Source organism: Schistocerca cancellata, chromosome 6 (assembly GCF_023864275.1).
Source record: "Schistocerca cancellata isolate TAMUIC-IGC-003103 chromosome 6, iqSchCanc2.1, whole genome shotgun sequence".
Classification (NCBI taxonomy): Eukaryota; Metazoa; Arthropoda; class Insecta; order Orthoptera; family Acrididae; genus Schistocerca; species Schistocerca cancellata.
Genome location: NC_064631.1, coordinates 448,905,815 through 448,918,399, shown reverse-complemented (window position 1 = coordinate 448,918,399; position 12,585 = coordinate 448,905,815). Strand labels below are relative to the sequence as shown.

Below are 12,585 nucleotides of genomic sequence, written 5' to 3'. Positions count from 1 at the left end.
ATAGCCGCCGGAAGCCAGAGAGGATTTCCTCCGATCCATAGCGACACACATCATTGGTGCCGACATGAGCGACCACCTGCAGATGGGTGCACCCTGTAGCCTTCATGGCATCCGGAAGGACCCTTTCCACATCTGGAATGACTCCTCCCGGTATGCACACGGAGTGCACTTTGGTTTTCTTCCCCTCCCATGCTACCATATCCCTAAGGGGCCCCATTACGCGCCTGACGTTGGAGCTCCCAACTACCAGTAAGCCCACCCTCTGCGACCGCCCGGATCTTGCAGACTGAGGGGCAACCTCTGGAACAGGACAAGCAGCCATGTCAGATCAGTATCAGCCTGAGACAGAGCCTGAAACCGGTTTGTCAGACAAACTGGAGAGACCTTCCGTTCAGCCCTCCGGAATGTCTTTCGCCCCCTCCCACACCTTGAGACGACCTGCCACTCTACAACAGGTGAGGGATCAGCCTCAATGCGGGCAGTATCCCGGGCAACCACAGTCGTAGTCCGATCGGGGGATGCGTGGGACGAGCTGGCCGTCCCCGACAAACCCCCATCCGGACCCCCACAGTGATGCCCATTGGCAACAGCCTCAAGGTGTGTGACCGAAGCCAACACTGCCTGAAGCTGGGAGCGAAGGGATGCCAACTCAGCCTGCATCCGAACACAGCAGTTGCAGTCCCTATCCATGGTAAATACTGGAGAATGTCCAGGGGGTGGGGTACTTATGTCCAAACCCAGGTCAATGAAAAAATATCGTCTATGTATGCAACCGAGCATGTACTGTCTGCCACTTTGCTAAAGGGGTGACGTGTTGATATGTTGCAATGTGAGGTAACTTGAATTGGCACCACAATCCGTTATACTTATTCTGGATCGTGCTTATCTTTTTGGCAGTCACATGGTGGCTGAAAATTGTGCACCACATCGCCAAACAGTGTGTGTAACCAGCAGAGCTGTCCCCATACAGTAATGTGAACGCACATGGCATGTTTGCTCGCGAATTTTTATTGTGGTAGGCTGAAGGTCACCATCGCCTATGGTGGAGATGACGTCACACTTGGCTTCTTTTTGGCATGATTAGTCTGGTTCAACTGTGCCTAGGCAGTTTGCACAGCATAGTACCTGCGATTCAAAGTGAGGGACATTTGTATCTGTGACGTTTATGCATTCTCGTTGTTGTAAAAAAGTAAAAATCCTGTCTGCCAGTATGAATTTGGTTTCCAGTGATTCACAGTCGTGTGAATTCATAGCCAGTTGTACCTGAGGCAGGAGCTTGACGATCCACAGAGTCCATTGTGTATGATCAGACATGGGGTTAATATCCACCAGTGTACATAATCGGCGCCAAAGTTGTGAAGGCATCCTGTTCCCCAGGCATTCATCTTAGATGAATTGTTTTAATGGCTTCCCCAAACATCTGCGAAAGAAGTTGGAGCAGAGCAGACTTTGCAGCATTGTATTTATTTCTATCTGGGGGAGGGAGAAGGGGAGGCATAATAATATCATTGATTACGTCAACATGTCCACCGAGGTGCCTGAGCAAAGTGACGAATTGTGTACTGTCCTCCAAGAGGCTTTGTGTGGCCAGAATGCACTCAGTGACCGCAATTGCTGACCCATATTACTGTGTACTCAGCTCATCTGAATGCTCATACGTTCCCAGTTTGGATACTGTGTGTTGACAATGGAGCCATATTGCAACATCACTGAACTAGTGCACGTTGGTTTGAATGGAAATGACGCAGGTTAAGTTGTCAAGCAAAACAGGTGGTAGATTTATTGGTGCATGGTTGTTCTGATAGCCAAGATGACATCTGGAGAGGCACAACAGACATGTTCACAGTACCTGTACACAACGTGGATTTATGTTCAATAGCAACATCCAAAAACTGTCCAACCAGTTAGACCACATGTTGCAGTATAAATGGGTTGATTGAGGTAGGATGTGGCGTGGCAGGCAAGTCAACATCAGTAAACATTCGAGAACTTGCTTGTCCAAGAAGCTGGTGTACAGTATTGGAATGGCATTCATGCAAAACAAATTGGGGAATGAAAGAACCCAATAGATTGTCTGTAGAAACACAATGTTGGTATCATAGGTAGCGTTGTCAGCACTGGTGACACTTTATTGAGAATGATCATTTTCATGCTTGAACAGAAACAGTTGCTGAGTATTCCACTGTGAAGCACTAAGCATGTTTGTCCAAAAGGCATTGTCTTGTAGGAAATTCAGTGCTCTACAGTTGCAAGATGGCTCGATTGTCGACTCACAGTATCCAAACTGGGAATGTAGGAGCATTCAAATGAGCTGTTCACAGTCATCATAGGTCACAAATGTAAATTTTACCCCAACATGAGATAGGGATAACATATAGCAACAACGCAGTTGGTTATAATATGCAGATTATTCTATAATCAACACAGGACAAACACACATTGAAGTACATGGCAGGTATAAAGCACATCAAATCATAGCCCCTCAGATATTCCACATCAGGCCATTGTCATTTCTCAGAAAGTTTCCTCTCTGCAGCAGCCACTGTCACTGATGTAGTGCCCACATTACTATATCACACCTTGCCTAAGATAAAAATGTCCTTGCATCAATAAAACAAACATTCAGACATAGAAAAACATTGGTTTACTTAAGATCACAAAATAATTTTAAAAATACAGCAATTCAAATATTATAGAATATAATGAAAATGATTCCTCTGTGCCTCTATGTTGTTTTTTGTTCATGAAATCGCATTCATACTAACTTTAAGCACAACTGTTACATCAACTGTTTCAGTAGTATGGCTGAACAATTCCTTCACTTGGGCTACCATCTCAGTGGCATAATCATATACTTTTCCTTTTAAATTTCCCCATAAATAAAAACCACAAGCAGATGAGGCAGCCACAACTTTTTGTATATTTCTCTGTGAATGTTCGATGAATAGGAGATGGCAATTTATGAGACATGTGGCACATTGTTCCATCTTACTGAAAAAAAGGTTAGTGCCTTTCAAATTCTTTTTACTGATAATAGCAGTTCGTGAAAATCTGAAGATAAACTTCTACATCAGCAGTGGTCTCAAAGAACATCAGGCTGATAACTTGACTACCAGAAACTGCATAACAAACTTAATGTTATTTATCATTTAGAGGTATCTGATGAACAATGTGAAGTTTTTCGGTGGACCAGTAGAGATTAGTCTGTCTGTTGGAGTAATCAGAAAGGTGGACTCAAGTTTTTCACTCATAAAATACTGTGTCAGGTCAAGTTCACCATCTACAACCCTTTTAAGTAACCACTCACAATTCTTAACCTTCTTTTCCTTGTCAGCTGGCAAGCATGCATGAATGCACTGAATGCCATTAGATTTCAGGTATATGGATACAAGTACAGATGACAAGATGTATATTTAACAGCTGTCTGACTCACTTTTTTGGGTAGGCAGTAATTTTCTACAAAATGCTTGCACCTACTTCCAGAAATCAAACTCAAGACTTACGTTTATTCTTACAATTAGAGATAATGCCATGGTGCCACCATTTTTGTGTCAACTTCTTAACATTATTATTTGCAAGAATACTAGAGATAAGAATCTGCAAGCAAAAATTTTCAATGATCTTTTAATGGACCAGTATGTTTGTGAGATTCAACCATACAAATCCTTTCATTCAGAGAATATGGCATACTTTACTTGAACAACTCTGTCAGTAAAGAAAAGTGCAAAAGACACTTACAGCACTTTTGAACAACAAGCAACAACTAAATCTGTGATAGTGATTCATGCCTGTTACTTGATTACAAGATCAGGAGATAGAGGAAAGTAAAATCACATTTTTTTCTTATGGTACTACAGTGTTTGATATTTGTTGGAGACTTTCCACTAAGTTCTCATGTGCTGAAGGTTGAATTTGTATCCATTTACCCTAGAACTTGGCCAACAATTGCATCCCCATTATCATTTTAACATCTCCTAACCTCCTACATTACTGCAGAAATCTTCAATTAGTTGGAAGTTACCATCTGCCAGTAACTTTCTCACTCACTGTTTCCTACACAAATTCATTCCACAGATACCGTTTTCCAGTGTCTATCTATAAAATATCCAGGACTATTCCCACACCAACACCTACAGTAGCTCCCTTAATACCCAAATATAAGCCACCCCATGATCACTCTTATTATATCCCTCACACTGCATCATTTCTGCAGCAGAGTTTTGTGAAGATTTATCTGCCACCACCCCCAAAAATTCCATCCTTCCTTACTGACTCACACTTTATCCGTGATCCCTATCCTACTCCTCCTCCACAAGTTCCACCAGATATACCACCACCTTTTGTATATTTCTGACCAGTTACATTCATACACCCATAACAAATACAGACACATACTGTAAAATTATTCAGTGTGACATTATGGCAGGACTGGCCCAAACATGTATCAACTGGAAGTCTCTAAGCGTAGGATTGCTTTCTGTTGTCTCACAGTTAAAAACTGCTTCCAGTGCTCGCTTCTGCACAATAATCCTCTTTTGTCTGTTAAATAAGCATTGCTACCCTACATTGTTGTTACCTCTATAATTCCTGTACACCCTCATTTTGATTATTATTTTTTTCCTGACTGTCCATAAACTCATTTGTAACTTTTCCCCTGTCTTGTTACCCATTCCAGTACATAGGCACCATACTAAACACAGGAGTTAACTCACCAATTACAGTACAGTGCATCAAACAGATACATCATAAAAAAAATGAATTCTCTTGGCCATGACTATAGACACCTGAAAGAATCTTCTTCTTTCTTCCTATACTGATCTCTGGAAAATCTATAGAACTGTACCTTTCCTTATATGCAAAAACCCCTCCCTCTTCCCTCCCAGTGGGACCTCCTCCTACTGACCCATCAGTCCCATTTTATGATTCAGTACAGCCTTGTTCAACACTTTGCCTATGTTTCAACCTTTCTCGTGAGGGAAAAATTCCTGTACCACTCATACCTCTTGTGCCATCAACCTAATAATAAAAAACCCATCCTTTAAATGAACATTCAATTGAGAGAGAGCCTTTAACCCTGCATGACATCCAGTTACCTCTTCATGCTCCAGAACACATCTGCAAACTATGTCTGCCTAACTGCATCCTTTCTGTTGAATTACTAATCCCTTATCACCATTAACAACAGAAATTGCTGTGCTGTCCATGCCATTGCAGTTGGGTGAAAATGCTTTTTTCATCTCTTCTCTTGCATATACCCTTTTTACACTGCCAATATGCCAAAATCACTTTATTCTGTTCATCTCAAATAGTATACCAATGTCACCACTTTCCTAGCTCTCTATCTGTGCTCCGTAGCTCTTCACAGTCACTCTGACTCAATTTTGATCAGTATGCCTCCCAGCAAAACTGATGGCTGCCCAAAAGATATCCTTATAAAACCCAAGCAATAATTATTTGACAGACAAACCAGCTGGCATCCCCATGAGTTCTATCTAATCAACCTTCCATCATTTTCCACACTTACAAAGCCTTGATCTGACAAAAGTGCTGAAGTCACCTGACTATCCATTCTACCCATATTCTGTCAGCTCCTCTAATTCTCTGAACATCTTTACCAAGTTTTACAGTGGGAAATCTAGGATGGAATGTAACAATATTAGCGAAGGAAAGTGTGGTTTCAGATGTCTGAGACTGCAAACATATGTGCAAGATGCATTTGTGTGAGTGTGTGTGTGTGTGTGTGCATGTGTCTCTTGCTGACAAAGGCCTTAATGGCCAAAAGCTATAATTGTGTGAATATTTTGTTGTGCCTATTGTTACTCAGCATCTCCACTATATAGTGTTTACCAAGTCTTCTTTTATTTGTGAGTAATGTGTCTTGAAAATGTGAATGTACTTTTTTTGTTATGCTCTTTATGTAATAATAATTTTTCATAATATTTTGATATTTACAATTTAGTGCCTGCCTCTTTATCCCTCCTACTAACAGAAATTTTTTGTTACACTGCGTACTGCTGGGGTCAATATGACCCCAAGTAATTAACATGGGATATATTGGCAATATTGAAAACAAGTAAACTATGTATATAAGCGATTATAGATCCTTTCATCTAAAACAAAGCAACTCTTTAAATTTAAAACAAAGAATCTCTTAATGTTGTTTACAGACAAAAGAAAAGCATCTTCTGCATGTTTCTGAATGTTTTTTATCCATTGAACGTTCACATAGAGAGCACCATCCATGTTTTGCCCCCGTATGCACTTCTGCTGAAGGAGGAAGATAAGGAAGAGAAGTTCTGCTGTGTCAACTTCTGTTTTTCTGTACTAGACTTGTTCCCAGTGCCAGAAGAAATTCACTTCCTTTGTAGTGGTTTCTCTATTCCAGTTAGGATTTAAGTCCAGCCAAATTATGAAAGCATTTAGGTCACTAACATCCAAAATATCATAAAAATAACCATGGGCCATCTTCTTGTCATACATTTTGTGGTGTAGGTCCTGACTAACTTGTCCATTGTGTCTACACATGATTTAGTTGCATTATTGTCTAGGATTATAACAGGTTTTACTGCTTCGCCATCACCTATTTTCTCTCTGAAATGCGTGGTACTCAGAAATGTCACTATCTTACCCTTTTTTTGGCAATAGGAGACTATTGTAGCTGATTCCTAGAATCTGAAGAGACATGAAGCTGTAGTTCTTCCTCTTGCTTCAATGAATTCTGCAGGTAGTTCACAATGACTTTTTCTTAGTGTTCCTAGCAGAGTCATTTGTTTTCATTGTAGTTCCTTTGCCAACTCCAACTTGTAAAGAAATTATCTGTTGTGATATTTCTACCACCCCAGGATAAATGTTCTGCCAATCCTAACACTACTCTTTTTCCCTGCTTTATTTCTTTAGGCTGGCCTTCCCCCTTACCTGTGCACACTTGCAGGTGTGTGACATAGTAATTAGTGCTGCCACATGCAGCCCATATCTTTATACCATACTTTCCAGGTTTTGAGGGGATGTAATGGTGAAATGGACACCTACCCCTAAAAGTTACCAATTGTTCATCAACTGTAATATTCTCATGTGGTTCATATGCATAATGTAGTGTGCTTACCCACTGTTCAAATTAATCCCTTATAGGAGTCAATTTATCAGGGCTACGATTCTGTCGCCGATGCTGAGCGTCATCAAACCGAATACAGCATGATATTTCTGTAAACCGGTCCTAGCCATAGAACTATTGAAAATAGGTTAGCCATGCCCTTCATTCCATAAATTCACTATGCCCTCATTGTGACCTTCTCATGCTCCTGCAAGAATAAACAGTCCAAGAAAGCATTCAAATCCTTCTCTATCAAGATCTGTCCATTTGTTACCAAAAGTAATTTTAGCTTCTCTGTTGGTCCACTTCAAAATAATCTGGAAAATGCTGGGCTTCATAAATAATTCAAATGCTGACTGCACAGTATTTATGTTCCTTACAGTATGCCTTGTGGGACCTGGAGTCATCTTCCATATATTTCATGCTGGCTGCTTCCCATGTAATCTAACAGGATTTTCCCCCATGTTTCATTTTCATTTCTCAACCTGAAAAAAATGGGATTACTATTTTACATATGTACCTACATTTTATTATTATTAGTACTATCACTAAAGTTTTTGCAAACATATAGTAGATTATATATATATTTACTTGAAAACATTCTGATTTGAGATGTCAGCAACTTCAGGAAATAGAGTTTCCAAATCTGTATCATCTTCATCAGAATCTTCAGTTGATTCACTAACTCCAGAAATAATAGCATTAATCTCTTCATTGTCATCAGATGGTATATCTCCTAATTCCTCCTCTTCTTTTAAAACTGCTTGTATTTCACCACCAATCAAATGTTTTCTAGTCACAATGCAGTTATTGCACACAGCAGGTGAGGCTAGAAACAGCAACAATGGGTATAAATAATAAGTGGGAAATGTAAGTTAACTATTGTAAGTGATTCATATAACATCTGTTCAACGTAACATTTGTCATTCTGTTTTCATTATGTTACATTCAAGAAACAAAACAAAAACTTAGATAGGGTTCATGCTGACCCCAGTGGTACTCAGTACATAGCCCTTGAATAAATTTTACTACATTGTAAAGGTAAAACTGAACAATATGCCATTGCATACAAGCAACTTCGAGAGACAGTCATAAATTTTTAAAATAATCGCTTTGAAAACAAGGGAGATATATATATTTCAAACGTGCTTATGGGGTCTTATTGATCCCAGTGGTACTAGGAGGGTTACTTTATGGATGTCCTCTCTTGTCGTGATTGTGCATGTTATTTAAAGTGTTTCAAATTACACCTAATTGCTAATTTTGTCCTGTTTCTAGATCCAGCAAGTCCAAATCTTGTGAAAACCTGGAGTGAATAATACACTGCTGCTGCTGCAGGAAGAGAAACTTCCACATTACTTGCAAGTCAGCATGGTGTTTGCAAGAACAAAAGTCCCACTAGTCACAGAGATCAGAACAACAATATATTGGGAAGTGGTATCAAATTCTTCATCTGTCAACTGTAATCTCTTTTGAACATTTAAAGTACAGGTTATTCATTCTTCAGTAAGAAGACAGTCTGTTATTTACAACATATGCAAAATTATTTGAAATTTCACTTCTGGGTTTTTTTACCTGTTGTTGAAAGGAAGATATTTTATATTCATATATTCCTATTAGTTGTAACTGTTTATGCCTTGTCACATACTATGCACATTTCCTAGTTGTAACTGTTGATATGGCATGATGATGAAATAATTAGTTCCCATTTTGAATAAAAGACTGCAATGAAGAGCAGATGTGCTTGTCAAATACTCATTTATGGCACCAGTAATACAACATTGGTGGAAACATAGAAACAAGTTCTTCATCCAGGCCCTGAGGGCCCAGGGGATGTCAATCAGCTGCTGTGTCATCTGCTGCCATGTGGCATCAAGCAGACGCAGTATGAAGTGGCATGTGGTCAGTACACCACTCTCCCAGCCATTTTGCCAACTTTTCAGACCTTGGAGCCTCTGCTTCTCACTTCTCAATCAGGTAACTCCTCAAGTGGCTCCACAATGCTGAGTGTAACCTATACCAATTCTCCCATCAAGGGAAAATCCTTGGCAGTAGTGGGAATCAAATCCAGATCCTCCACATGGCAGCCATCTATGCAGACCACTCAGCTAAGATGGTGGATGCAAACCTATAATGGAAGGAATAAATGTAATGACTTGATGTATAGTTGAGGTATTTGGGTGGTCAGCAGATACATAAAAAAAATCCTAGAAATTCTGCTAAGTTTTTGGACAGGGTCTTTCCTCAGAGCTCTGTAGGGTGAGGACAATATAGGTAGCCAGAAAATGTCACCTTATGAAGTATATGTGTGTATATTTTTGTTAATCATTTAACTCTGAAGAAGCAGTCCAAAAGCTTAGCAACAGTTTCAACATTTTTGTGTGCCTATTAAGTGTTCACTGCCTCAACTGTATGATGAGAGGCTTCCTGAACTCCTTCCATCATTTATAGCACCATTTGTTCACTGCATTTCATAGAGCAACTGTGAAGGAGAACTTTCAGGAAAATGAAACAAATAATGGTACATGAGTGGACCCAATGAGGGCCATTGACATGTGGTTGCCTTTGCCTTCCCCCCTCCCCCACCACCAAGAAAAAAAGAAATTCAGTATCAGTTTGAAGAAATCTGGAAAGATTAAAGGATACTGATTGGTAGTAAGTGTACTCAGAGCCATTTGTAATAAAATCTCAAAACCATTTATCATTCACTGTGATACCACCATGAATTGTCTGCTCACCTTAGCTGACATCTGGATATACATTTGTCAAGGTATGTCTTTACTAAGAAACCACTTTTATCAAACAGAACTTAATTCTTTGCAAAAAATGTTAGAAACTACATTAGCAATTATATAATGTCCAACTGCTACAAACTAGCTGTACATGCTGATACTAAATTAAGTTCTAGGTTAAATTTTTATATTCAGTCTTTAAGTAATTGATCCATTCTCAACATTAACACATATGAAATGTGCATTGTGCTTGTGTTATTACCATACATTCACATACCACTAAAATTGAAAATTATTCAAATTTTTCTCTGTAGTTTTGGAGTTTGTCATAAACTATATAAGAATTTTGACTACAGATATCTTCAAAGTTGTATACAATTTCCCTGAGACCACTTCTCCTCTTGCATTCTACATTTGCTGTCTGATTACAAAATGTGCTTGTGTGTCATGTGCCAAAGTTTGATAAGCATTTTTCATTTTTTAAATGTGCTGTTTGACATAACACTAAGAAACTGACAATTCGGTTGGAATTGTGTAAACCTTTAACAAATTTCTAAGCTGGTATTATCTCCAGTAGAGTTTTAATTAAGTATTATTTTCACATGTTAGTATGTCTTTGTTTATATACTGGATGTTTTTCCTTCACATCTATGATCATTGAAAAAACAGTGATGATAATACTGTTGCATATATCTCTCTCTAATATTCATATTCAAACTATTATACTGTACAAAATACCCATGTTGGTGTAAATAATAGTTTACATTCCAAAGATATTACTGCTGTTGCTGTCAGTGTCATGTTGTTTGCATATTTGTATGTCACATTATTTAATTTTTATGTAATTTAATGAGATATGTGAATTGAAGTCTTGTGTCATAATGACATGGAAAAACAAAATTTTGAAATAAAAGAGAAAGGAATATGTGGATTCGAAAGTACAACATATATTTATCAGTGTCATTTAAGTGAAAGTGTTTGTTGTAAATAAAATTACTGGTTACAGCTCAAAACTGCTTTCATCAAAAATTACCTCGTAGGTTTGTTGCTTCTGCCTATTTTTCATATGGCAAAATTCTCAATGTTTTCATTTACAATATAAAATGTACCACAAAAAATTTCTTACAATTCAAATTTATGAAAAACTTGGTTTATTTAAATCATTTGGTTTGTTTATTAAAAAATACTGTCACTGCATTAGGCTTCTATAACATGTACAAGTGCTACGGGTGGTTTCTCTTACTCCTGAAAAGTTGGTACACACTATCTTAGAAGCAAAATATGGATTTTTAAGAGATTGACATAACAAATCACATGAATGTTTATCCTACTGCAAAGAATATTCACTTGAGAACATTATTAAATCACAATAAGACTGAATGACTTGTCAGTACTTGCCACCAAAAAGCAAAATTCTGGAATTGATGAGAGACAAATGTAAAGTGGAAGAAACTTTCTGGCTTTCATGATGAGAGACAAATGTAAAGTGGAAAAAACTGTTTCTGGGTTTCAGAACCCTTAGTTCATTTGTCAGGGGAAAATGAAAAATGGGTTGGGAAAAGTCAGAATGGAGGGCAGGTAGCTCAGACCCTCAAATGAGAGGGCCTCACTTGTCGTGAGTGAGGGGAAACTTGTTACTATGTAACCAACCAGTATATATCTGAAGATAGCATGCAGTGGCTGAAACTGAATGACTTTTATTTATTTGTTCCTTATTGAAAAATAAAGACTTAGTTTTGGATTGTGCGCATGTTTTATGATTCTTGTCATAGCTTTTTGGGAACAATTACAAACCATAAGAAAACACATTATATCCTGATTATTGGTATTTATGAGTACTATCGGCACCATTGAAAGAAAATTCCTCAATACTGTTAAAACATTTATTGATAAGAAGCTCCTTCAAGGGCATTTCTGTATGATCTTCATTTGAGCTTTATAAATTTTTTTGAAGTCTGTTATAAAATCTACATCTCACGTAAATGGACTACTGTCTTCACTTTTTGTGGTATGCCTTTCCAGATGACAATCATGGTCTCTCCTAGCACTGCGAAGGTGTACATCTTTATTTACATTATGTACTGCCTGTATTTTAAAATTATTTGAACAGTTTTATAAAAATAAATTGATATCAATGCTGTAAATTCTTTCTTTTGGACATCCTAATGCAAGACTCATTATAACTAAGCTTGTACAGAGTCTTACTGCCTTTTTTTGATGGATGAATACTCTATTTATATGTTTGTCCATAGCACATGAGCACATGCTCATATTTCAGTTTCTTATGTGAGGCATGGATACACTACGACATAGTATATCACACTCATCAGCTCATAATTCTGAACTTGTGACACTGTTCTCATTGCATAAATTGATTTTCTTAATTTTTGGTATAAAAGATCAATGCTACGTTCACAACAGAGAAGCTTGTCTAACAGTACACTATAGGAGGCAGTTGTATCGTCCAATTTTCTTTCTGTACTATCATCAGACATAACATTCCAATGCATGCCATCAGGTTAGTAGTGTATTTCAAAGTCCATTACACATGTTTTCCTAAGGTTTAAGCTACCACAATTATTTTGGAAGTAAGTCTTCAAGGAAAATAAGACACAAGAGCAGTTCAGGGCAAGAGCATTCTAGCTGAGTCTCCAGTTAAGAGTTGTTGTGTCATATGCCTAGTTAAGTACCTTTCTATTGTGCACTGTGGGTAGATCATTAATATAAAAGGTGGTTTTGTTAATGGGCCAAATCTGAAGGGGA

At 38.2% G+C, this 12,585-nt stretch overlaps 1 protein-coding gene across 1 annotated transcript in view; it reads left to right on the top strand.

The window, feature by feature from the left end:
* LOC126088381 (uncharacterized protein KIAA1522-like) overlaps positions 1 to 11,924 on the top strand; it is a 483,550-nt gene extending 471,626 nt beyond the window's left edge. Inside the window, exon 18 of the mRNA XM_049906520.1 lies at positions 8,369 to 11,924. Coding sequence (XP_049762477.1) covers positions 8,369 to 8,405 — 37 coding nt within the window. The 3' untranslated portion in view covers positions 8,406 to 11,924. The remainder of the gene's footprint in view (positions 1 to 8,368) is intronic.
* The last annotated feature ends 661 nt before the right edge of the window (positions 11,925 to 12,585 follow it).